The 23,212-nt window shown below is 40.5% G+C and overlaps 1 protein-coding gene across 1 annotated transcript; it reads right to left on the reverse strand.

The window, feature by feature from the left end:
• Window positions 1–2,223: 2,223 nt before the first annotated feature.
• LOC128529793 (glutathione hydrolase 1 proenzyme-like) lies at window positions 2,224–22,780 on the reverse strand. The gene is made up of 13 exons (XM_053503316.1): window positions 22,590–22,780; window positions 12,113–12,277; window positions 10,926–11,056; window positions 10,732–10,818; window positions 10,260–10,458; window positions 9,857–10,017; window positions 9,417–9,566; window positions 5,966–6,102; window positions 5,543–5,730; window positions 5,322–5,449; window positions 3,506–3,618; window positions 2,964–3,077; window positions 2,224–2,669 (listed from the first exon to the last, which is right to left on the reverse strand). The coding sequence occupies exons 1-13, from the start codon at window positions 22,652–22,654 to the stop codon at window positions 2,517–2,519; spliced, it is 1,791 nt and encodes a 596-aa protein (XP_053359291.1). The 5' UTR covers window positions 22,655–22,780; the 3' UTR covers window positions 2,224–2,516.
• Between the last annotated feature and the right edge of the window lie 432 nt (window positions 22,781–23,212).

Raw genomic sequence — 23,212 nt, forward strand, 5'->3', positions numbered from 1 at the left:
GGACTCAGTGTTTAAGTCCAGGCTAAAAACCTATTTATTTAATCAACATTTTTATAAATAGATTTGCCTTAGGTAAAGGAGCAGATCTGGGTCAGCGAGAATGAAAGGAAAGGTGTACAGGACAGTGGTGAGACCAGCGATGCACTACGGCTTAGAGACAGTGGCACTGAAGAAAAGACAGGAGGCAGAGTTGGAGGTAGCAGAGCTGAAGATGTTGAGGTTCTTCTTGGGAGTGACAAGGATGGATAGGATCAAGAATGAGTTAATCAGAGGGACAACCCATGTTAGATGTTTTGGAGATAAAGTCAGAGAGGCCAGATTGAGGTGGTTTGGACATGTTCAGAGGAGAGATGGTGAATATATTGGTAAAAGGATGCTGAGGTTTGAACTGCCAGGCAGGAGGTCTAGAGGAAGACCAAAGAGGAGATTTATGGATGCAGTGAGAGAGGACATGAAGTTAGTTGGTGTGAGAGAAGAGGATGCAGTGGATAGGGTTAGATGGAGGAAGATGATTCGCTGTGGCGACCCCTGAAAGGGAACAGCCAAATGACAAAGAAGAAGAAAGGAGCAGATCTGGGGGACTCATGGACGTGGGGGACTCATAGATGCTGGTTTGCTCACTCTCATTGATCAGGAGTCTCTGCTTGCACTCTTCAGTAAATATACATTTACATTATACATTATATGACTGTGACCAGACCTAACTGTTCTCTCCTCTTCTGCTTTCTCTCCCACTCTTTCACTTCCCTCTCTCCCCCTTTCTCTCCTTCCCTCTCTCTGTTGGAATGTCGTTCCTGAGCTGCCAGTGATCCAGACTCCCTCTGCCCTCCGGACCTGTCTGACCCATCCTGGTGCCCCGCTTCTGGTAAGAGATCTCATCACATGTGTGTCTCTTTGGGATGCGTCTCGCGTCTGGGGATGGTTCTCTCTACCTAGAAGACGGTTCTGGCCTCGACTGGTGTTGGCAGCTGTTTTTCTGAGGACTTGATCATTCGATAGTTCAGGACTGGAACGTCATACAAGTCTACCTGAGTTTTCAAGAACTAACTGGACTCCATATTAACATCAATTAACATCAACTGTTATGCTGAACTGCCTGCCAACTAACACACAGTATGAATGCAGATCAATTCCTGCTCTCTGTTTCACCCAAATGAGGATGGGTTCCCTGTTGAGTCTGGTTCCTCTCAAGGTTTCTTCCTACTACCATCTCAGGGAGTTTTTCCTTGCCACTGTTGCCCTCGGCTTGCTCACCAGGGACTATCTGACCGTCTTTGATTCATACACATTCAAATTCCATACAAACTCAAATAATTCTTTTGATTGTGTAAAGCTGCTTTGGGACAATGCCAATTGTTAAAAGCGCCATACAAATAAAATTTAATTTAATTGAACTTTGACAACCAGCACTTCCCATCGTGGCTTTACCTTACCACACAGCTCCACAATACAGTTCTAAATAACCAATATCAGGAGGGACTAACACATTAGCAGCCCTGAGCTCTCTCAATGACATGACGCAAAGCGCTCCTGACCCCAGGGCTGGGTTTTTAAGAAAGAAGCTCTCAGTGACTGTGACATACAGTAGCATTCTTACCTGAGGTGAAAGTAGAAGTCAGGTGCACAGCAAACAGGGGGTGTGTAGTCTACATGAAAGGGAAAACTCTCCCTCTACTTTTATAACACCCCAAATGCCAGCGGATTGGTTAATATCTGTAATGATGTCCCAGACACTAACAAGGTAACAGGAAATCCTCCAACCGAGGGTAAGGCAGCACTTATAAAATAATTACAGCACAAACCATTATAAATAAGGACAGAACCCTGGAGAAGTTCAGTGGTTAAGGTATTGGTCTATGATACAGAAGGTCCCAGCTTCAAACCCCTCAACCACGTTGTCACTGTTGGGCCCTTGAGTAAGGCCCTTAACCCACAACTGCTCAGATATATAATGATAATATATATATAAGTCGCTCTGGATAAGTGGCATCTGCCAAATGCCTAAATGTAAGTGTTCTACACTTCAGTGTAGAGCTCCAAACTTTTAAAAGACAGACTTCAAAAAAAGATGTGTCTGAGCCTGTGTCTAAGTCATGATTTTTAGATGGAATACTATAATTTACCCCAAATACACTTTACCAAAAATTTTTTCATTTTAAATCATATTTTACATTATTCAAATTAGTCTGAAAATTAAACAATGTTTTTTGTATTTTCTTTTAATGTAAACAAACATCCAAACAAAAAAAAAACGATTTTTTATCTCTCTTGTACAGTTATTTTTAAAACACAAAAAATTAAAATTCAAAAACAGCATTCAGGCAGTATGTAAGCAGGAGTAACAGTGGCTCAGATGACCCTGCTGCACATTAAATAAAACAACAAATAGAAGAAACAACACCACTGATCTCTGCATACAAAAAAGCTTCTTTTTAAAGGCACGGTTATATTTAAATTGATTTCGTACATTTCTTTTTGTTTGATCAAAGAAATAGAGATAAAATGTTGTTAAAGTTTCAGTAACCGGCAGCTTGTCCTCTTTTTCTCTGATCTGATTCAGCACAGATCTGTCCATCCTGCCTCACCACAGCCTGAACCACCGAAAAGGGCTTCTTCTCGTTGTAAATCTCTGTGCTGTGATTCTTCTTCTCTAGTCCTTCTTTTACAATCTGTAAATTAAACATGAAGTAAATAATCATTAGTGTTAGTGCACACGAGCTGAAAAGAGTCATGTGAATGTTTAAATGATGCTCAGATATGAATCCTGTTCCAATAGAAGAGACAAAACATGAGCAGATGATCTCTAAATGAACTCAACTCTTATTGAAACAGATTGTCAAATAAATCATGTAAATCTTCATGTTGTATTTTCACCATAAAGTTATGGATGAGCATCAGGATACATTTAAAACAATTGAAATTGAGTTGCATCCTTCATCCTGGTGTTTGTATTGCAGTCGTACCTGGTTAAAGCCATCCTCCACCTCGGTGGTGTTGGGGTTGAGCTGGTTGTGGACTCTGTGTTTATTTACACTTTTCTTTACATCATAGTTAAAGAACAGAGAGTTCAGGATGACCTGTGATCGAGAGGAAAGAATTCATTGACACACCTTGATATATATAAACCTTTATAACTTAAGTGCTATAAACTCAGATATATCCTCACTGCCCTTCTGTCCATCAAACATTGGATCATTTTATTTCATCAGATTTCATGTGGATGGATCGACTGGCGAAAAATAAATATTTAATTCAATAAAATTTTCTTTGTATAGCGCTTTTAACAATTGACATTGTCGCAAAGCAGCTTTACACAATCAAAAGAATTATTTAAGTTTGTAACCATAAAAAAAAACATATTATAAGTATTTACACTAAAACCTCAGTGCTGATAACTCTCTTTTTTTTTTTTTTTTTAGTTCCATTGAACTTCTATTATCACTGACCAGTGTTAACCTAACACTCTGGGCATTCTGCTGTGTAGATGGATGTGTGTGTGTGTTACCAGAGCCGTTGCTGTAATGATCCTCGGCCCACCTTCAGCTCCTACAACCATTTTAACTTTGTTGTGTTTGTCAAAGATGATGGTGGGGCACATGGCTGAGAGCGGCCTTTTACCTGCACACACACACTGCACATGTTACACTTTTATCCATCACAATCATTCAGAAAACTTTTTTTCATACAACATCATCCCAATTTTTTTATCTAAAAAAAACCTTACCACTAACGATTAAACTGGGTCTGTTAATAACGTTACATTATACACACATATAATGTACTGGATGATTTATTATCATAGAGTATCTGCATTGACAGTACAATTAAAACCACATACAGTGAAACCTTGGATTGCGAGCATAATTTGTTCTAGAAGTGTGTATATCAAAACACTCTTATATTAAAGCGAATTTTCCACATAAGAAATAATGAAAACTCTGATTATTTGGTCTGCAAACCCCCAAAAATAAATATATAAAAATAATTAATATAAAATATAAAATTAACCTGCACTTTACCTTTAAATAGAATCGCAACAGAGCAGTGTTTCTGTTAGTGTGTGTTTGTGTGTGAAGGTGAGGGGAGGAGGGAAGGGGCACACTGTCTAATGAAGTGCGCGCACACACACTAACGGAATCAGTGCAGTCTGATAGTGAGAGAGAAAATGGATCTTTAACCTCTCTAATGACACTTGCTTTTTCTTTACAGGACGACTTACACACACACAAAACAAAAAAGATGCTATGCGCACACGGTGTTGTAGTAAACAGTACAAGCGTGCACAGATGTTAACTATACGAGTAGCGCACATGCACTAAGATAGAGCATTGGAGACATTTACCCACAATTCCGCAGTGCGCGAGAGAAAACAACCATTGGCTCAGTTGTGATCACGTGATGCTTGGCATCAAAAAAAAGCGTGATACATGATACTTGATAATACATGGTACTTGTAAATCAAGACTCAAAATTTATTTCAGTCAAACCAGGTTACTCGCAATCCAAGCTTCCACTGTAAATAAATTAATTTAAGACTTTTCTTTAGTTTTACTATTTTTTAAATTGTCAAAAAATAATGATAAATACATCAAAAGACATCAAAAGAATTAAATAACATAGAATTCTGCACTAAATAAACAAGTGTTAAAAACAATATTGTCAAAATTCTTTCCAAATAGCGACTGTTTAAACAGTTTTGCACACTGATGAGAGCCAACATTTGCTCAATATCTAATGTCTTCTTAGCATCCCAGAACTTTTTAATTAGGACAATGAGACAGCCTCCTGTAGCAAATATAAATTATGCCCTATCTAGCCTGAATTACAGCAGGTTCTGTCTAATCATGCCCAACTCCATGTTATACTTAAATCATGCCATGCTCTATCTGAATCTTCACCTGAACTGCTCTGTCCTACAATGCCATGACCTGTCATCATGCTTTATGTAATGCTTTTTACAGTCCCTCACTGGCTTTGTACCATACTAGTCAAGCCTAGCTGTAGGCACTGTTGCTAGAAAGCTCTACTGTCTGCACTTGCTGTTTTTTTGTGGTTGCCCTGCTGCCATGCCTGGAGCACAATGCACCAGTGACCTCACACTTCCACGCACATTAGCTTGAGAAACAATATGCATTCATTCACAACATGCACTAAAGCTAATCCTGAGACTATATCTTCTTAGCGTAGTCTTTGCTATTTTATTGGAAAAAAAGGAAGAAATCCTTGAATGAGTAGGTTTCAGAGTCCAGACTTTGAGTGGTACTGAGTAAAACATTGTATAGTTTTAAAATCAACCAAAATACTTTGATACAATTTGGTACCTGCTTTGATGAAGTTATTAGGAGAAGGAGGAACATTGTAAGCATTTTTAAAGTTTGGAGAACTGAAGTCATCCATAATATTGTTGAAGATGATTCCAGTGGACGGTGACATCACTTTAGAACCAAACCTGCACAGAAACACCATCAAGTCTGTTTATACACTGTTCCATATGTTCTGATTGTCTAAAATAAGTACAGCATGTTTGGGTTTCTGATCTTACGCCAAATTGATGGTGCTAGTCACTGCCACGGCGCTCCCATCCTCAGCAAGGATGGACAGGTGACTTGTCCCATCACTTTCAGGGTTAGAGTACTCTGGTTCATAGTACCACCCTGGATATGTGGTCTCATCTGAGATCTTACTGCGTATAATATTGGCAAAGTACTCTGAGGTCATGTTGCGGATGAACTGAAAAAGGACAGAGGGAAAAAATTAATTATATAAATATGTGTGTTTGTGTAGTCACTACTATTTCTCTTGAAAACTAAAAAATACTGGATACACCACACCCCACAAGTGAATCAGTAGTGGAATTTGTACACGTAAACAAGAGGCAAGGCATAAAACAAATGGGTGATTTAGTGGGGATATAGTGCTCCTAATAAACAACACCCCCATGATGTAGAACTAAACACTTTCTCACGTCAGTGATGTTGAGGAAGCGAGGATCTCCCAGCTTAGTCCTCTTAGCGAAGGCGAAGCGGAAAGCCTCAATAATGCGGTGATAAGTGAGTGTCTCCTTCTCTGTAGTAGACACACTGCTGCTTGAGAAATTATACCCTGCACACAGGCAGTTTTACACATTTAGACCATTTCAGGAACCTATAAATAAAGTTTTTTATAAACTTTATGTAGCTACAAACCAAGTGCACAAAATGTAGTACTTTTTTCCACTTAAATTCATAAATTATAAAATTAAATTATATAGTGCTGTATGCTAATGTTAAAGGTGATTACAGTGCTGCACTTCCCCCCCTGGGGAGGTCGGATCACAACCTGGTCCACGTCATGACAACATACAAACCCCTTGTTCAGAGACAGCCTGCCATAGTGAGGAGTGTAAGAAGGTGGTCAGAAGGAGCCACTGCTACATTACAGGATTGTTTCGAGGCTACGGACTGGGAGGTTCTCAGTGCATCATATGGCGAGGACATTGATGGAATGACGGACTGCATCACAGAGTACATTAACTTCTGTGTTGACACATGTGTACCGATGAGAGATATTCGCTGTTTCCCCAACAACAAACCCTGGGTCACCAAGGACATTAAAGCGTGTTTAAATTCGAAAAAATTGCTTTTAGGTCTGATGATAAGGAAGCAGTGAAGAAGGCTCAAAAAATGCTAACTGGTAAAATCAAGGAGGGGAAAGAATAATAAGATCTGACTTTAGATATAACTCAGAGTCATGCCACCTGCAGAAGTTCTCTGACGACTCTGTGGTTGTTGGGTGTATAAAGGAGGGTGACACCTCTGAGTACCAGTCTGTAGTGGATGACTTCGTTTCCTGGTGTGAGCGTAATCACCTACAACTAAACATCAGGAAAACAAAGGAGATGGTTTGGACTTTAGGAGAAGCAAGACCCCTGTGACTCCTATATCTGTAAAGGGGGAGATAGTGGACATGGTCTCTGAATACAAATATCTGGGAGTCCATCTGGACAACAAACTTGACTGGTCACTCAACACAATGGCACTCTACAAGAAAGGACAGAGTCGGTTGCATTTTTCTTCGAAGGCTCAGGTCTTTTAACGTCTGTAACACCATTCTGCAGATGTTCTATGAAACCGTTGTGGCGAGTGTCATTTTTTACGCTCTGGTCTGTTGGGGTGGTAACATTAAGGTGTCTGATAAGAACAAACTGGACAAGTCCATTAAAAAGGCTGGATCTGTGCTAGGCATGGAGCTTGACTCTGTGGATGTAGTAGCAAAGAGGAGGATTCTATCCAAAGTACAATCCATTTTGAACAATCCTTCTCACCCGCTACACAGTGTCTTTGCTGAACAGAGGAGCAGTTTCAGCCAGAGACTGATTACTATCAAGTGTTCCACAGAGCGCCACAGAAGATCCTTTCTCACAACGGCCATAAAAGTTTACAACTCTTCTCTGTAACTCATACACACATGTATGTGGATTTTTCACTAACTGTTACACAACAGGACATTATCACTTACCATATTAATAATATGATTACTGCAATACTACTTCCCAATAAAATATGTAATACAAAATGACATACAATAATACAATATAACATAAATATACTAGATTACTGTACAATACTTAAAAGTGGTCTTGAATCATATTCTGATGGTACTTACTGTTTTAGGAACTTTTTTTTCAAAGATTATTATTATTATTATTATTATTACCTTTATTCTTTATTACCTTTTCTTAATTAACAACTGTGAGCACCTGTAACCGAGCATAAGCAATTTCTCTCTGGGATAAATAAAGTTATTTGAATCTTGAATCTTAATAAAACTTTATAATTTAAATTACACTTAAATTATAAAGTAAATTAAAATATTACCTAGGGTTGCCAGATCACACTAAGAAAATCCTGCAGGTGCCGTGTATCTGTGGCTTATTTTGAAGTTATTTTATTTTTGTGGGTTTTTTTTGTCGGTTTCCATCCTTTTATTCCCAAATGTCAATGCTGGTGGCGACACCCGGAAGTGAAGGATGATACATCCTCCATGGAAAGGGGAACAGTGATGCTTGATGCACCACTCATGCCTCTACCAATCAAGCAATAAATAACATGACAAAAAGTGTGCAAGGGGGTGCACATGTGGCCTGGGCGGACATGTGATGTAATTAATGCAGGGTTTTGGGGAGGTCATGATTGGTGAGGTAAGGATCATAATTGTCAGGAGCTGACCAAGTCAGGCAGGCTAAGAGAACCTCAAAGCAGACACACCACATAGAAATTAAAGTCTTAATAGCTTTAATGATGAAAGTGCTGAATATCGGGGGGAACAGGAATGAGTAATGTTTAGCACACTGTAATGCATTTGAAGGCTCTCAGTAAAGTGCAGAGCAAGACAGATACACCCCTGAATCTGTACTCTGTTTGATATTTTAGCACAGCGTCTGATTTGAGCGATCTCCGCTGAGTGACGCAGTGAAAACTAGAAGAGGAATTTAAAGTGCACAGGTCCATGTTGGCAAGTAGAGCAGCGAAAATAGAAGTCACTTCCTTTGTGGATGTCTTGGTGTGTGAAATCCAGAAGCGATGGGCAATAACAAAGACGAGGAGGTGAAGCGTGGGTCAAAGTCCGTGAAGCAATTAGAGTCAGCGCAAACAAATGAAAAGTGATGAGCCATATGAGAAATCTCTAAATGAAAACACTTGATCAAGATACACATGAATCATAAATGAAAAAAGAACTGCAAGAGAACTGATCTGTGGAGCACCAACAATCCAGCAGCAGTGCAGCGCATTGTGCTTTCTTAAATGCCGGGAGAAATTAGTTGTGAGTGTGAGACCGGTGTGTGGGAGGGACGGTACAGGGGCATGGGGAAAAGCATGACAGCCTGGAAAAACGTATTGCAAGTGACAACGTATAGCAAGACATGACAGCTGGAAATGCTGGAAATCAAGGAGTCCGTCTGTGACTGGAGCAGCACCGTGGTCTTGGTGCCCATGGATCTGTGTGGACTATTGCAATTCAATGCTCCATATTAATGACCTGCTCAATTGTCATGGCATGGCTTATCTTTACTCATTACTAGATTTGACTAAGGGATGTTGGCAGATTTCTTTGATTCTTTGAGTCCTAAAACAAACTTAACCTCTAATGAAGCACAGATGTTTTGAGCATCAGCCACATTTAGTGAAATATACAGTAAATGAACAGCCACGCTGATGTTTAGTACAACAGGGTAACTTAAGTGTAGCAGTGACTTTATACAACAGTTACAGTAACTCTCTGAAGCGGCTTTGTCACAATGTACATTGTAAAATAATTATATATATACACTATATTGTAAAACTGTTGTAAAGTCTAAGTGGTTACTGTGGAAGTATTAGACCCTTCTAATGTTCATTATCACACACTAGGAACACACCTGACAAACACACACTCACCATTCACAATGTTGAGGATTAGCGCTAGCACAGGACCGCTAGATGGAGCATCTGGAAAGTGCATAGTGTATTCTCCCACATTTATCTTCATAGTGTCTTCATTCAGCTCTGGTCTATACCCTGACAGGTCTTCAAGCGTTATAATGCCACCTGCATCATCCCAAAACACCAGGAACAGATTAGCATACAACAAGGTGATTAGCAGTGAGTGTGGGCCTCTAAAGTGCCTGTGAAAGAGTCTATTAACATCTACACTGTAGTAAATATTAGCACTTATACTCTAATATGGATTCACATCAGTACTGGTGTTTGTATTATACTATTCTATTATAATAAAGTGTCTCAGTGATATTTTAGCGTTCTATGTTGCAGGATATATTAACTTCATGCTGCTGGAAAATTGTAGAGGTTTTTGTTTTTTTAGTTGAACAGTGACGAACCTGCAGCCTGGATGTCATCCACGATGGTTTGAGCCATGGAGCCGTTATAAAAGACATCAGCTCCTTCGTTAGCGATCTTCTCGTAGGTGTCTGCTAGCCGTGGGTATTTGATAGTGTCATTTTCCCTCAGGATGGTTTTATTGGAGTTACAGAATACTTCACTGTAACAGAGAAGAAAGTTGGAAAATTATAATAATTATATAATGCAATTATAATAACGAAAATTTTCTTATCTCAATAAAGTATTCATCCAGCACTCAAGTATAAAGTCCACATTCTGCACTGATCCTCTCATTTTTGTTTATATGTTTTGAAGCCTTCTTTTCTGGCTAACACTTTCTGGGACATCACAGAAGTTGTGACGCTATTCTGACATTTCCATCATTGTTATATTGTCCCTCACCACAGAGCTGGATTACGCAGAATGTTCTCCTTGGCTCTTGACTTGTTTAAGGCATCGCCGAGAATTCTGGTGATGGGGATGCCCTCACGTGCCAGCCGGATGCTCGGCTCAAACAGCTCCCTCCACGGCAGGCGACCATGACGCCGGTGTGCCAGCTCATAGCCTCGAAGCTCACCGGGGACCGCGATGGACAGGCCTCCTGTTTATATATCAACACACAACTGAGTTAAAGACCCTTCTGATCTGTCATGTTCACTTTTAAGACAATGAGCTTTAAAGTCTAATAAAATAATTTTAAACTAATGCGATTACACTTCATTTATCTCACAGTGTGCAGTGGGGAGCTGCTCGATCTCACACACTGATAAAGTAAAGAGAGATTCTTAATAAAGTGTGTGTGGAAAATGTGTGCGACTGTGTGAAAATAAAGATTGTAAACACTTTTTGCTAACATGATTCAGAAATTCAAAACCTGTTTTTGAGAGGTCTTTATTGGTGAACATGTCAAGTGTGGCACGCCTAGGAGCCGTTTCCTTCGCATTGATAGTCTCCACCTTCCCTAGGACAGAAAAAACAAAAATAGTTCACCTTTCAGTGTATGGACTCACAGGGAACTAATACTGATAGATGGACTGGACGATAGAGAGACAGATGGAAGGAAGTCACCTGTAGAGCTGTTATAGATGAGGAAGAAATGTCCTCCTCCAATGCCCATGCTCTGGGGGTTAAACAGTCCAACACACAGCAGTGCTGCAATGGCGGCATCAACTGCAGAGCCTCCACGCTTTAGCATGTCCCTGACACACACACACACACACACACACACACACACATACCACTATGACATGACATCACTGTTATTCTTTGTAAACGTCTCCATGTTGCTCACACTGTAAACCCGAATAAGGTAATCAGTTACAGCAAATCTTTTGAGTAATGATGTTTCCAGTTTTAAGTAAACAGAACTATCAGTTTTGAAATTTGTTGAACTCATTCATATTAATCGTGATGTACTTGCATTACTGAGTAGCTTAACTCATACTTTTTTTTAGTTGTTGCAAATTAAATAAATTGTTGTTGGTCTTTTGCCTGCTCCTGGAAATGGGTCGCCACAGCGGTTTGTCACAAGTTTTTACGCCAGATGCACTTCTAAACACAACCCTCCCATTTTTGTCTGGGCTTGGGACAGGCACTTCATCCAGTGGCTGGGAATCGAACCCGGCCCTTTCGCATGGCAGCCGAAACAGCTACCATTGAGCCACCAGTGTATTATTTGACAACTTTAGGGTCTCCAGATTTGTAAAGATTATACTTACAGCATCATGTGAAGACAGACCAATCCACCATCTCGATCAAAACAATTTAACGTGGGCAGTTTACATGTGCATTGATGACGTCAGACACAAAATTGCTAATTTTAAGTTGGTGGAACTTTAAGGAGACAGTTACTGTGGCTTAAAATATCAAATTTACAAACTCATAAATACCAAAAAGTTATATTAATCAAGGTCTATTAATTTGAACTAATTGTAATTAACAGTACTCAATATGTTTAATTACTATGAGCATTAGGGTTTACAATGCAGCTTTGTGAGCTGTGTTTAATATGGAGATGCCAACCATTGCATTGATGTATAAATTTATATAAATTTATTAATTTGTGGATATTTTTATGGTCAGTTATAATCTATGTACAGTTTTATTCCATAATTTTATTAGGAATAGTAAATGCCCTTCAGTGAATAAGTAAACCATCACTGGGTTTAATGTAGAGCTCTGATTGAACTGTAACCTGCTGTAAATGACAGGAATAACCACACCGTGATTCATTATGATTTGTTGCTTTGTCCTACCTGCCGATCTCAGAACAGTCTTTAGCATCTGCTGCTACGGCGGCTTTGGAGTAGCAGCCAATTTTAAGGGCTTTTGAGAAATATACAGTGAGAAAAACAATGACAATTATCACGACAACCAGACCAGCAGCTAATAAAACAATGCGGCGCTTCTTCCTCGTGGCCCTGTCCAAACACAATGCACAAAAACACAAAATATTATTATTGTAATAATGTCATTACACATTAGTGTATGTAAGACTTAACAACATGTAATGACTAGCTGTTATAATATCCAGGCCTTGGTTAACATCTTCTACAGAAATCTACAAACTATCTTAATGAGAATTATTATCATCATCTAGAGAAAGAAACGTTCTTGCATTTGTCCCTTATATGTAATGAACATGTAATTGTATACAAGACCAAGATTAAAAGTTTGGGATCACTTGCAAATTTCTCATAGTCATGCATATAGAACTGAATTATAATTACTACACTAACAGTCAGTTGTTATTTAGAGTCACCAGCCTCAGAAATCACCAATTAACAAACAGCAGTGGCAGTGTACAGTGGAGATCAAAAGTTTGGGCACCCCAAGTAAAAATGTGTATTAATGTGCATAAAGAGGCCAAGGAAAAATGGAAACATCCCCAAAAGCCATCAAAATGCAAAAAAAAGTCAAAAAAAAAGTTGGATTTTATTTTTATCATGTACACTTTCAAAATTACAGAAAAACAAATAATGAACCATTCTCTAGGGTTAACCCCTAGAGGGCGACAAAGGCCCAGACTTGTTTGTTAGTTGGACTTATGTTTTGTTGGTTACTGTATGTTTAAGAAACTTCAGTTCCCAGGTTACACCTCGGTCAGGTGACGTAGGCATTCACCAGAACTGAGGAAAGTAATTAACTTAATTATAAATAGCCTGACTGAACATAAGTCTGGCGTTTAGCTTTTGTTGTTGTTGTGGATATTATAGTGAATAAGTTTTTGTTTGTGATTCAAGTTTACTAGGGCTCGGGGAAAGGAGCCTATGCTTTTGTTTTGTGCTTTATGTTAAATAAAGACGAGTTTTGAGACGAACATCTTGCCTCTTGCGAATATGCCACAGAAACACCCACATTCACAAAGAAAACGTGACAGAAAGCTATACCGTCGAAGTGGCATAGCGGAGGTCTCTTCCCTAGATGGTTTTTGGGGGGGAGCTATCACCATCTCGCCCGAGCTGGCGGTACTGCTGAACGACAGCAAGGAGCAAGGAGAGAGAGGTGTGGCAGAGCTGGGAGGCCTGCAGGCTCGCAGAGCAGGCGGATTTGCTGCAGGACAGCGAGAAGCAGAGAGAGAGAGGCGCGGCAAAGCTGGGAAGGCTGCAGGTTAGCCATCCAGCGGACGCCATTTAAGGGTGAGGCAGCTGGGGCATGCACGATTACGAACACCGACAAAAAGGTACGGGCTGCGTGTTTTGGGCTAAGCAAAATGAGAAGCGCATTCGAGGCCTGCGGGAGCAGGTAAAACAGCTCCAAAATCTGCTCATCCAAGTGCGTGAGAGCCACGCTGCAGGCCCGGATGTTCTCCCTCTCTCTTCTCCGCCTCTGCCTGATGTGGAGGACTACGCGCCGCTGCTGCGCGGCGATGAGGACGCGTTTTCTCCCCCTTCGCCGCCTCTGCCCGGCGGCGAGGACGATGTACTTCCTCCACCTCTGCCTTAGCTCGATGGAGAGGACTACGCGCATCCGCAAATCAGCGAGGACGACGCGCTTCTTCTTCCTCCGCCTCCAGGCTTCGAGGACATCGTCCCAGCTTTTCAGCCCGGCTTCGAGAAAATCAAGCTTCTTCCGCCGCAGCCCGGCTTTGAGGACAGTGCTGCAGCTCCGCAGCCGCTAAGAGCCACAAGCGTTGCGTTCGCTCTGCAGCTGCCGAGCTCGGAGAACATCGCTTCGGCTTTGCAGCCGCCGTGCAGCCTAGAGAGCATTGTCCTTCCAGCGTCGCCCCGCTTTGAGGACATCGCTGCAGCTCCGCAGCCTCCAAGAGCCACAAGCGTTGCGTTCGCTCTGCAGCTGCCGAGCTCAGAGAACATCGCTTCAGCTCTGCCGACGCCGAGCTCCGCGAACGCCACGTCAGCTCATCTCCAGCCAAGCTCTGCGGACGTGGCTTCAGCTCTACAGCCGCCGATTGCCGCGAACAACGCATCAGCGCCGCTGCCGCCAAGCTCCACGGATGGCGCTTCAGCTCTGCAGCTGCCAAACTCTGCGGGTACCGCTTCAGCTCTGCAGCCGCCAAGCTCCGTGGACGTCACTTCAGCTCTTCCGTGCTTCGAGGACGTCGCTCCAGTTCTGCCGCCGCTGAGCTCTGTGGAAGTCGCTTCAGCTCCGCGGCCGCCAAGCTCGGTAGACAGTGCGTCAGCACCGCTGCCGCCGAGCTCTGAGGACATCACGCCAGTCTTGCAGCGACCAAGTTCCGTGGGCGTCGTGCCAGCGGGGCTGCATGGTCCTAAGGCCCTAAAGCCAACCACTTCACCCCGCGTTACGGACATTAATCCAGGATTAGTTCCGCCAGCATTATGCCTGGAGAAGCCAGTACTGCTGGTCTGGCAGCCCAGCCTAGGAGTGGGCAGATTAAACCCTGAACACTGGGGTGGGAGTCCAGGACCTCCAGTAATGCTCCGGAGGAGCATTTTTAAAGCGGGGGTACTGTAAGGGTTAACCCCTAGAGGGCGAAAAAGGCCCAGACTTGTTTGTTAGTTGGACCTATGTTTTGTTGGTTATGTTTAAGAAACTTTAGTTCCCAGGTTACACCTCGGTCAGGTGACGTAGGCATTCACCTGAACCGAGGGAAGTAATTAACTTAATTATAAATAGCCTGACTGAACATCAGTCAGGCGTGTAGCGTTTGTTGTTGTTGTTGTTGTTGTGGATGTTAGAGTGAATAAGTTTTTGTTTGTGATTCAAGTTTACTAGGGCTCGGGGAAAGGGGCCTATGCTTTTGTTTAGTGCTTTATGTTAAATAAAGACGAGTTTTGAGTTTCTTGTCTCCTGCGAATATGCCACAGAAACACTCACATTCATGAAGAAAACGTGACACTTCCTTACTAAAGTCTTCCAGTTGTTTGGGATTTCTGGGCTACCAGTTACACACTGCTCTTTTAAGGTCTATCCATAGATTTTCAATTATGTTAAGGTCAGGAGATTGTGAAGGCCATGGCAAAACTTTCAGTTAACGCCTCTTCATGTAATCCACTGTTGATTTTGAGGTGTGTTTCGGATCATTATCCATTTGTAGAAGCCATCCTCTTTTTAACTTCAGCTCTTTCACAGATCGCATTAAGTTGGCATCCAAAATTTGCTAAAATTTTATTGAATCCATTTTTCCTTCTACTTGTGAAATGTTCCATGTGCCACTGGCTGCAATACAACCCCAAAGCATGATTGATCCACCCCCATGCTTAACAGTTGGACAGAAGTGCTTTTCGTTAATTTCTGTGAACTTTTTTCTTCAAACATACCTTTGCTCATTCCGGCCAAAAAGTTCTAACCTCATCGGCCCACAGAACTTGTTTTCAAAATACGTCTGGCTTGTCTATATGTTCTTTTGCAAACTTCAAACGCTGACTTTTGTGGTGTGGACGTACTGTAGAAGAGGTTTTCTTCGGATGACTCTTCCATGAAGACCATATTTGTACAAGTATTTCTTTATAGTGGAGTGGTGTACCACAACTCCAGTGTCTGCCAGATCTTTCTGGAGGGATCGTGCAGTCAGATGTGGTTCTTGATTTGCTTTTCTCACAATACTGCGAGCTGTTCTGTCTATTTTCCTTGGTCTTCCAGTTCTTGCTTTAACTTCCACTGTTTCTGATGACTGCCATTTCTTAATTACATTCCAAACAGAGTTGAAAATGCTTTGCTCTCTTCTTATAGCCTTCTTCTGCTTTGTGAGCGTCAACTATTTTCGGTTTCAGTGTTCTAGACAACTGCTTAGAATAACCCACGTGGTAATTGTTGGAGCAAGGCCAGATGAGTCTGGGCATTTAAAACCTTTGAGATTGACAACACGTGGTCTTTCCACACAATGATTGTGAACAGTCCCTGACATTGTCAGGTCTCAGCTTGCCAAAGGGGGCAGTACAAGGGTGCCCAAACTTGCAGACACCTTTATTTGGTTTTCTGTTATATTAAAACTGTAAATGGTGGAAATTAAATCCAACTTTTTTTTTTTTTACATATTATAAGAATGTCTTATTTGCATTTTTTTTTTATTATATTTTTATTGATATTTAACAACAACAAAAAAAAAACAGAGCCAGATCAATATACAATCAACACCCACAGCAAACATTTAAACACAAACAATAATTTGTTAATATAAGAGTGAACATGGAAACACCCAAGGGCAAAACAGTTCAGTAAAAAAGAACATAAAAGAAAGAGAGAGTCATGATTGTTCAAGTAGATCCCACAAAGGGGCCCATATCCGCCAGAATAGATCAGATTTGTTCTGTAAGTCATATGTAAGTTTTTCCAATGGTAGAAGATTACTCACTTGTGCCAAACACATCTTTAAAGTTGGTACACGAGATGATGACCATAAGATAAGTATACATTTCTTTGCCAGATAAGTAATGAAATTTAATAAACAATTTAAATCAGAAGGAAGACCTAGCGATATTTTACAATTTAACAGGTATATAATTGGAGACATAGTGAATTTTCTAGCCAGTATTTTCTCAACCAGATCATGCACTTCATGCCAAAAAGTATTAATTTTCTTACACTCCCAGAATAGATGCATCAATGTTCCCGTTTCTGAATTACATTTAAAACACAGCTGAGATACATTTGGATACATTTTGTGGAGGCGTACAGGAGTGAGATATGTTCTATATATAAATTTTAAGTTTTGCTCATGCACAGAAATTGAAGTTGATTTGTAAAAAACCTCCTCACATATAGAGAGCCATTCATCATCAGTGAATGATCGGCCCATATCCTTTTCCCAAATCTTTCTTAAAGGATTCAAAGGTGAAGAGGTTTCTGATAAAAGGGAGCCATACAGGTAGGAAATCTGACCCTTCAAAGCCCCTGGAAGAAGGAGATGATTCTCAATATCGGACAATTCAAAGCGGATTTTGCCCTGTCTCATTTCAGATTGAATAAAGTGACGTAACTGGAGAAATTTAAAAAAATCTGTTCTAGGAAGTTTATAATCCAATCTAAGTGTCTCGAAAGATTTGACAACATTATCTGTAAATAAATTGGCTAAATTAAAAACACCTTTCTCCACCCAGGACCGAAGGCCAATATTAGCCAAGGAAGCAGGAAAGTCGGGGTTCAAAATAATTGGGGATTGCATGGTCAAATTCCCGGGGAGGCGGAGATATTTTTTGACATCTTCCCAAGCCAAAAGAGTATTTAATAACAAAAAGTTTTCAACAACTGGTCGGATCTCCTTAAAATTATTAATAAATGGAAGAGATGTTAATGTTCTCGGGGCACAGGCAAAAGATTCCATAGTGACCCATAAAGAGCCTGTATCATTTGAAAACCATCTAAGCATTTGTTTGATTTGAGCAGCCCAGTAGTAAAGCTGTATGTTAGGCAAAGATCCGCCTCCACACTCCCTTGGCTTAAGGAGAGAAGTGAATTTAATCCTGGGTTTTTTATTATTCCATATAAACTTACTGATGGCTGTATTCAGACCCTTAAAAAAGTTAGAATTCAAATAGCAGGGTATGCACTGAAATAAATAAAGTAAACGGGGAAGCACATTCATTTTAATTGTGCTAATTCTTCCAAAAAAAGAAATTGGCAAAGAAGTCCACCTATTCATATCCTGTTTAAGTTTTGTCATTAAGGGTGAATAATTCTTGGAGAATAAATCCTTTAAGTCAGGGGTTATGTGTATGCCCAAATAAAGAAACCCAGAGTCAGTGATCCGAAAGGGACACTGTAAATTAACATTCTGTGGGGCATTTAAAAACATGGCTTGGGATTTCCCCAGGTTTATTTTGTACCCACTATACTGGCTATACTGATTAATTATCTCCAACACCCAAGGAATTGATGATTGTGGCTGCCTTAAGTATAGAAGGACGTCATCTGCATATAATGATATGCGGTGTTCCGTCCCACCTGCCTCCACGCCCCGGAAGCCCCCATGCATGCGAATGCCTTCTGCCAAGGGTTCGATGAACAAGGCGAACAGGAGCGGCGACAGGGGGCATCCCTGACGGCAGCCTCTATGAATTGAGAATTTACTTGATAATAAACTATTAGTGTTAACCACAGCTGTTGAATCAGAGTAAAGAAGCTTGACTAGTCTGATGAAGTTAGAGCCCAAATTGAATTTTTCCAATATTTGAAACAAAAATCTCCACTCGACCCTATCAAACGCTTTCTCCGCATCCAGAGATATTATAGTGGCCGGGTCACCATCTGTATTCAACTGATGTATTATATTCAGAAGACGACGTACATTGTCTGAGCCATAGCGAGATTTAATGAATCCAGTCTGATCAGGTTTAATGATCTTAGGCAGAATTCTCTCCAGACGACGAGCCAAGGCCTTAGCCACAATTTTAAAATCTACATTAAGTAAACTTATTGGGCGATATGAGGCACAGTCCAATGAGTTCTTTCCTTTTTTAAGAATCAAGCTAATAGAAGCGGTCTTCCAGGAACCTGGAGTAAGACCGTCTTCCAAAAGGTTATCGACTACAGGCATGAAAATAGGGGAAAGCTCGTGCCAAAATTTTTTATAAAATTCCAGAGGAAAGCCATCCAACCCTGGCGCCTTCCCACTAGGCATAGATTGAATAGCCGCAAAAATTTCTTCCTTTGTAAGAGGAGTGTTAAGATAAGCCTAATCATCCTCTGAAGTTAAAGGTAACTGCACCTTATCCAAAAAACTGATGGGGTCTTGGGATGCACACAAGGAAGTGTACAGGTTCTCATAAAAACCTTTGAAACTGGAATTAATTTTAACCGGATCATATGAAATTACTCCTTCAGTAGTTTTAATAGCCTTAATGGATCTTTCAGCTCGTTCACAGTTGAGTTGATATGCTAAAAGATGACTAGGTTTATTTCCATATTGATAAAACCTTTGCCTACTAAATGTTATTAATTTTTGTACATGTTCTGAATAGTCCAGGTTTAATTTAGATCTAGCACCAGTTAGAAGATTCCAATTGATTTGTGTAGGTGAAATTTTATGAAGCAGTTCCAATCTTTTTACCTCTTCTTCTAATTTTTTCCTATTCTCAGCCTTTTGTTTTTTATGCCAAGTAGTAAAAGAGATGATGTGGCCTCTTAAGGTGGCCTTGGCTGCATCCCATTTGGTGGCGCTATTTACTGAACAAAATTCATTATCCTGCCAGTATTGGGAGATTTTTTCTTTAAGGAACTGGCAAAACAAATTGTCATTAAGGAGAGTACTATTAAATTTCCAATAAGATGATTTAGGGGTTAAAAATTCTGTCAAACCTAAATAAACAGGGTTATGATCAGAAAGAACCATTGGACCAATTTCACAAGATCCTACACAATTAATATATCTGGAAGGCAGAAATAGATAGTCTAATCTGGAATAAGAATTATGGGGAGGAGAGTAGAAGGTATAGTCTTTGACACCTGGATGTAGTTCTCTCCATATATCCACCAAGCCTGAAGCACGACACATATTCTGAAGAGTTTGAGAAGAACGAGACGTTGATTTTACAGAAGATGACCTGTCCAACTTGTTATTCATAACACAATTAAAATCCCCAGCCATAATCCCCAGACCATTACAATGATGATTAAACAATAGAATCATCTTTGATATAAAATCAGGACTGTCCTCGTTCGGAGCATACACATTTAAAACAGTTAAGGGTTTTCCCAAGATGTGACCGGTAATCAAAATAAATCTGCCATCAGGATCCTGTTCAGTCTTTTCTAAGATAAAAGGAAAGTTTTTATGAATCAAAATAGCAACTCCCTGCTTGTTTGATGAAAAAGAACTGAAATATACCTGACCAATCCAATCTCTTTTGAGCTGTAAATGTTCCCTATCTGACAAATGTGTCTCTTGTAGAAGTGCAATAATTACCTTTTCTTTCTTCAGTAATGTTAAAATTTTCTTTCTTTTGACTACATTACCCATGCCCTTCACGTTCCATGTAACCACCCTAGTCAGGTTGGACATATGTTAGTGCAGTACAAAACATTTGGATGCTGTAAGTGGACAAAAGTGAGGTAAACGACATACATCTGAAGTACGATCAGCTCTGCTAAACACAAACAAAACCCCCCACAAGGCCTCCCCCCTGTCCCTATCCCCAAACGATAGGGCTCAAATAACCCAAAAAACAAGACGTCACACACACCCTCCCCCAACTCCTCCATTGACCGACCAGAAAAAACAACAGCCAGAGAAGTCCGCCATAAAACTCCCCAATAAAAAAAAAACCTTAAGCCCACTGTAATAATAGTACTAATAAAAAATATTTAACTAAGACCTTAAAAGAAAACAATGAATAAATAAGTAAATGGCAGATGACAAACAAAATTAAATAAATAAAATAAAATAAATTAACGTTTGTGCAGATCCGGCACCACAGTCATAAAATATACAGCCTGAAAGGGCCTTGTGCGTGCAAACATAATTTCACCGGATAGCTGCATCACCTTAAAGAAGCCATTTATTCACTATTAAGTTCAATAGGAGAAACACCCTCAAATTGTTTCAAGAAAGAAAAACACCAGGAAAACTGTCTTAAGGTCCATGCCAATTGGTCAGGAAAGCTCACTTATCCGAAACCTCCAGGAATTTAGTAGCCGATTCAACATTATCGAATAAAATGATCTTTCCGTTATGTAAACAGCGGAGTCTAGCCGGGTACGCAAAACCCCGGTAAACACCTCGTTCCACCATAGACTTGCACACCGCCCCAAACGCCCGCCGCCTCCGCACAATCTCCGCAGATAAGTCCGGAAAGAAGCGTAATGTGGCACCTTTATAACTGACTTTAGTTTTCTTAGCTGCTTGCAAAACTGCCTCCTTTACCGGGAAACGTAAGAAACGCACAATAACACTCCTCGGCGGTGCGCTCGGCGTAGACTGGGATGGAAGCGGGGCCCTGTGCGCTCTCTCAATCTCAACAGCAGGGAAATCCGCGGGAAGCTGTAACCACACTGGCAACATTTTCTCAAGAAATGTAGTCATGGGCTCGTTGCCCTCCGCTTTCTCAGGAAGCCCAACAATTCTTAAGTTTTTGCGGCGACCACGGTTCTCCAAGTCATCCACTTTCGCTTGGAGTTGTTCCACGGTCGCGCGCAAATCGGCCATCTGAGTGCTGCGTGCACTCTCCGAGTCCTCTACCGCAGAAATCCGCTGCTCAGCTGTACTAAGTCGTGTTTCAGTGTCGGTAACTCGTGCGGTGAGAGCAGCGAAAGAGTTCTCAAGAACTGTTACTGAGGAAGCTATTTTTCCCAGCTGTCCCTCAATACCGTCTAAACGAGCACCGACAGCCCTAATTTCTGTTAAAATTAGCGAGGTGTCCGACTGAGGACCAGCGCTGGCCTCTTCCCCCTCTCCATCACGCGCGGTGGGGCTTTTCTTTTTTTCTTTACTTTTTTGTGATCTTGTCGCTGTAAAAATAGGAAAGTCTTTATCCCCTCCACTTTCCATTTCTAAATATGTTATTAAATAATCACAAAGTGGGTAAAAATAGGGCGTAATAAGAAAAATACGGAGTTTCGATGCGGAGCAAAACTCCTAGGCTGCCATCCTGCTTCGGGTCACGTGACCTCCCCTTATTTGCATTTTAATGGCTTTTGGGGATGTTTCCATTTTTCCTTGGCTTCTTTATGCACATTAATGCACATTTTTACTTGGGGTGCCCAAACTTTCGATCTCCACTGTATGTGTAAATATTATTATATCTGTTTTATGCAGACTGACAATAGCCTCCACACTACTTTTCATACACCTGTAAAAATCTATTAAATCTCGATGGACTGATGATGTTACTCTACAGTGCTCCATGAGATGGCAGGAACTCCCCAGGAGAGAGCAGCGGCATGAATAATAAACAAGAATTAAATTATAGATGTTCTGTAATAATGTTTAGTCAGGACAGTTTTGCATGTGAAACCAGTCTACATCCACATAAACAATAATGCATAAACAATAATTTCCCTCACGGGATCAATAAAGTCTATCTATCTTTCTCTCTATCTTTCTCTCTATCTATCTATCTACATGCTTTCTGTTTGTAGGAGGTAGGAGTAGAACCGTGCTACACCCCTGGTGTAACGGTGGTTGTAATAATAAGTGATTGGGTCTAAATGAACTTCACAAAAACTGCATAATTTAAAAATTGCATAATTTATATTTAAACTCCAAAACTGCTTAACTCTCAATTACATTTCCGTTCAAAAGTTCTGCTTCTGTACTTGTCTAAAAGAATTTAAAAAATAGCTTTTTCTTCTTCTAGTAAGGTGTGCCTGATTTCCTACCCTGGCTGACGACCCTCGGTTTCTGAATCACGTTCATCATTGTCAAATTGTGGCACTCTTTCCATCTCTGTGTGCTTTCAGTAATCGCTCGCTGCAGAAACTTGCAGTTGGTCTTCACAGTTGTGACAGAGTCTGTGGTTCACGCAGAGACGCCAAGACCATTGTGGATTTCTCTACGAAAATGAAAGAGAAACCAAGTCAGAACAAAATGTTGCTTTATTTGCACATGTGACAGGTTGAAACGTGCTCATATTTCATTACAAATTATAGAGGCACTGTAAATCCAGATAGAGTTATAAGTGTCACAATCGTACAGCATTAAGTTTGTGATTAAATTTTTTAAATATATAATTTATATAAATAATTTATTGGTTTTTTAAAAACTGTGATATGTTTTATCAGAGATCTACAAAGTTGTCTCAACCTGTTCCCCTGGGATCGATTGATTGGTCTTCTCTCACATACCTTGGGGAAATTCTCCTTTTTCACACATTACAGTAAACCTACTGTTGAGAAAACCCCCATTTTTTAGGTAAATGTAATTTGTTAAAACGTTTTCATTATTTATTTAAGAACATTACGATAATCATAACAACCTACTGCATTTAATTCTTATAATAACG

The sequence above is a fragment of the Clarias gariepinus genome, chromosome 9, assembly GCF_024256425.1.
Source record: "Clarias gariepinus isolate MV-2021 ecotype Netherlands chromosome 9, CGAR_prim_01v2, whole genome shotgun sequence".
Classification (NCBI taxonomy): domain Eukaryota; kingdom Metazoa; phylum Chordata; class Actinopteri; order Siluriformes; family Clariidae; genus Clarias; species Clarias gariepinus.

Excerpts from the sequence above, each read along its gene's own strand:
- LOC128529793 (XM_053503316.1), bottom strand. The coding sequence starts at position 22,654 with ATGGAAAGAGTGCCACAATTTGACAATGATGAACGTGATTCAGAAACC. Across the intron at positions 11,057-12,112 it reads GACTGTTCTGAGATCGGCAG|GGACATGCTAAAGCGTGGAG; the intron begins GTAGGACAAAGC and ends TGTGTGTGTCAG. Across the intron at positions 2,670-2,963 it reads TGGAGGATGGCTTTAACCAG|ATTGTAAAAGAAGGACTAGA; the intron begins GTACGACTGCAA and ends TTTAATTTACAG.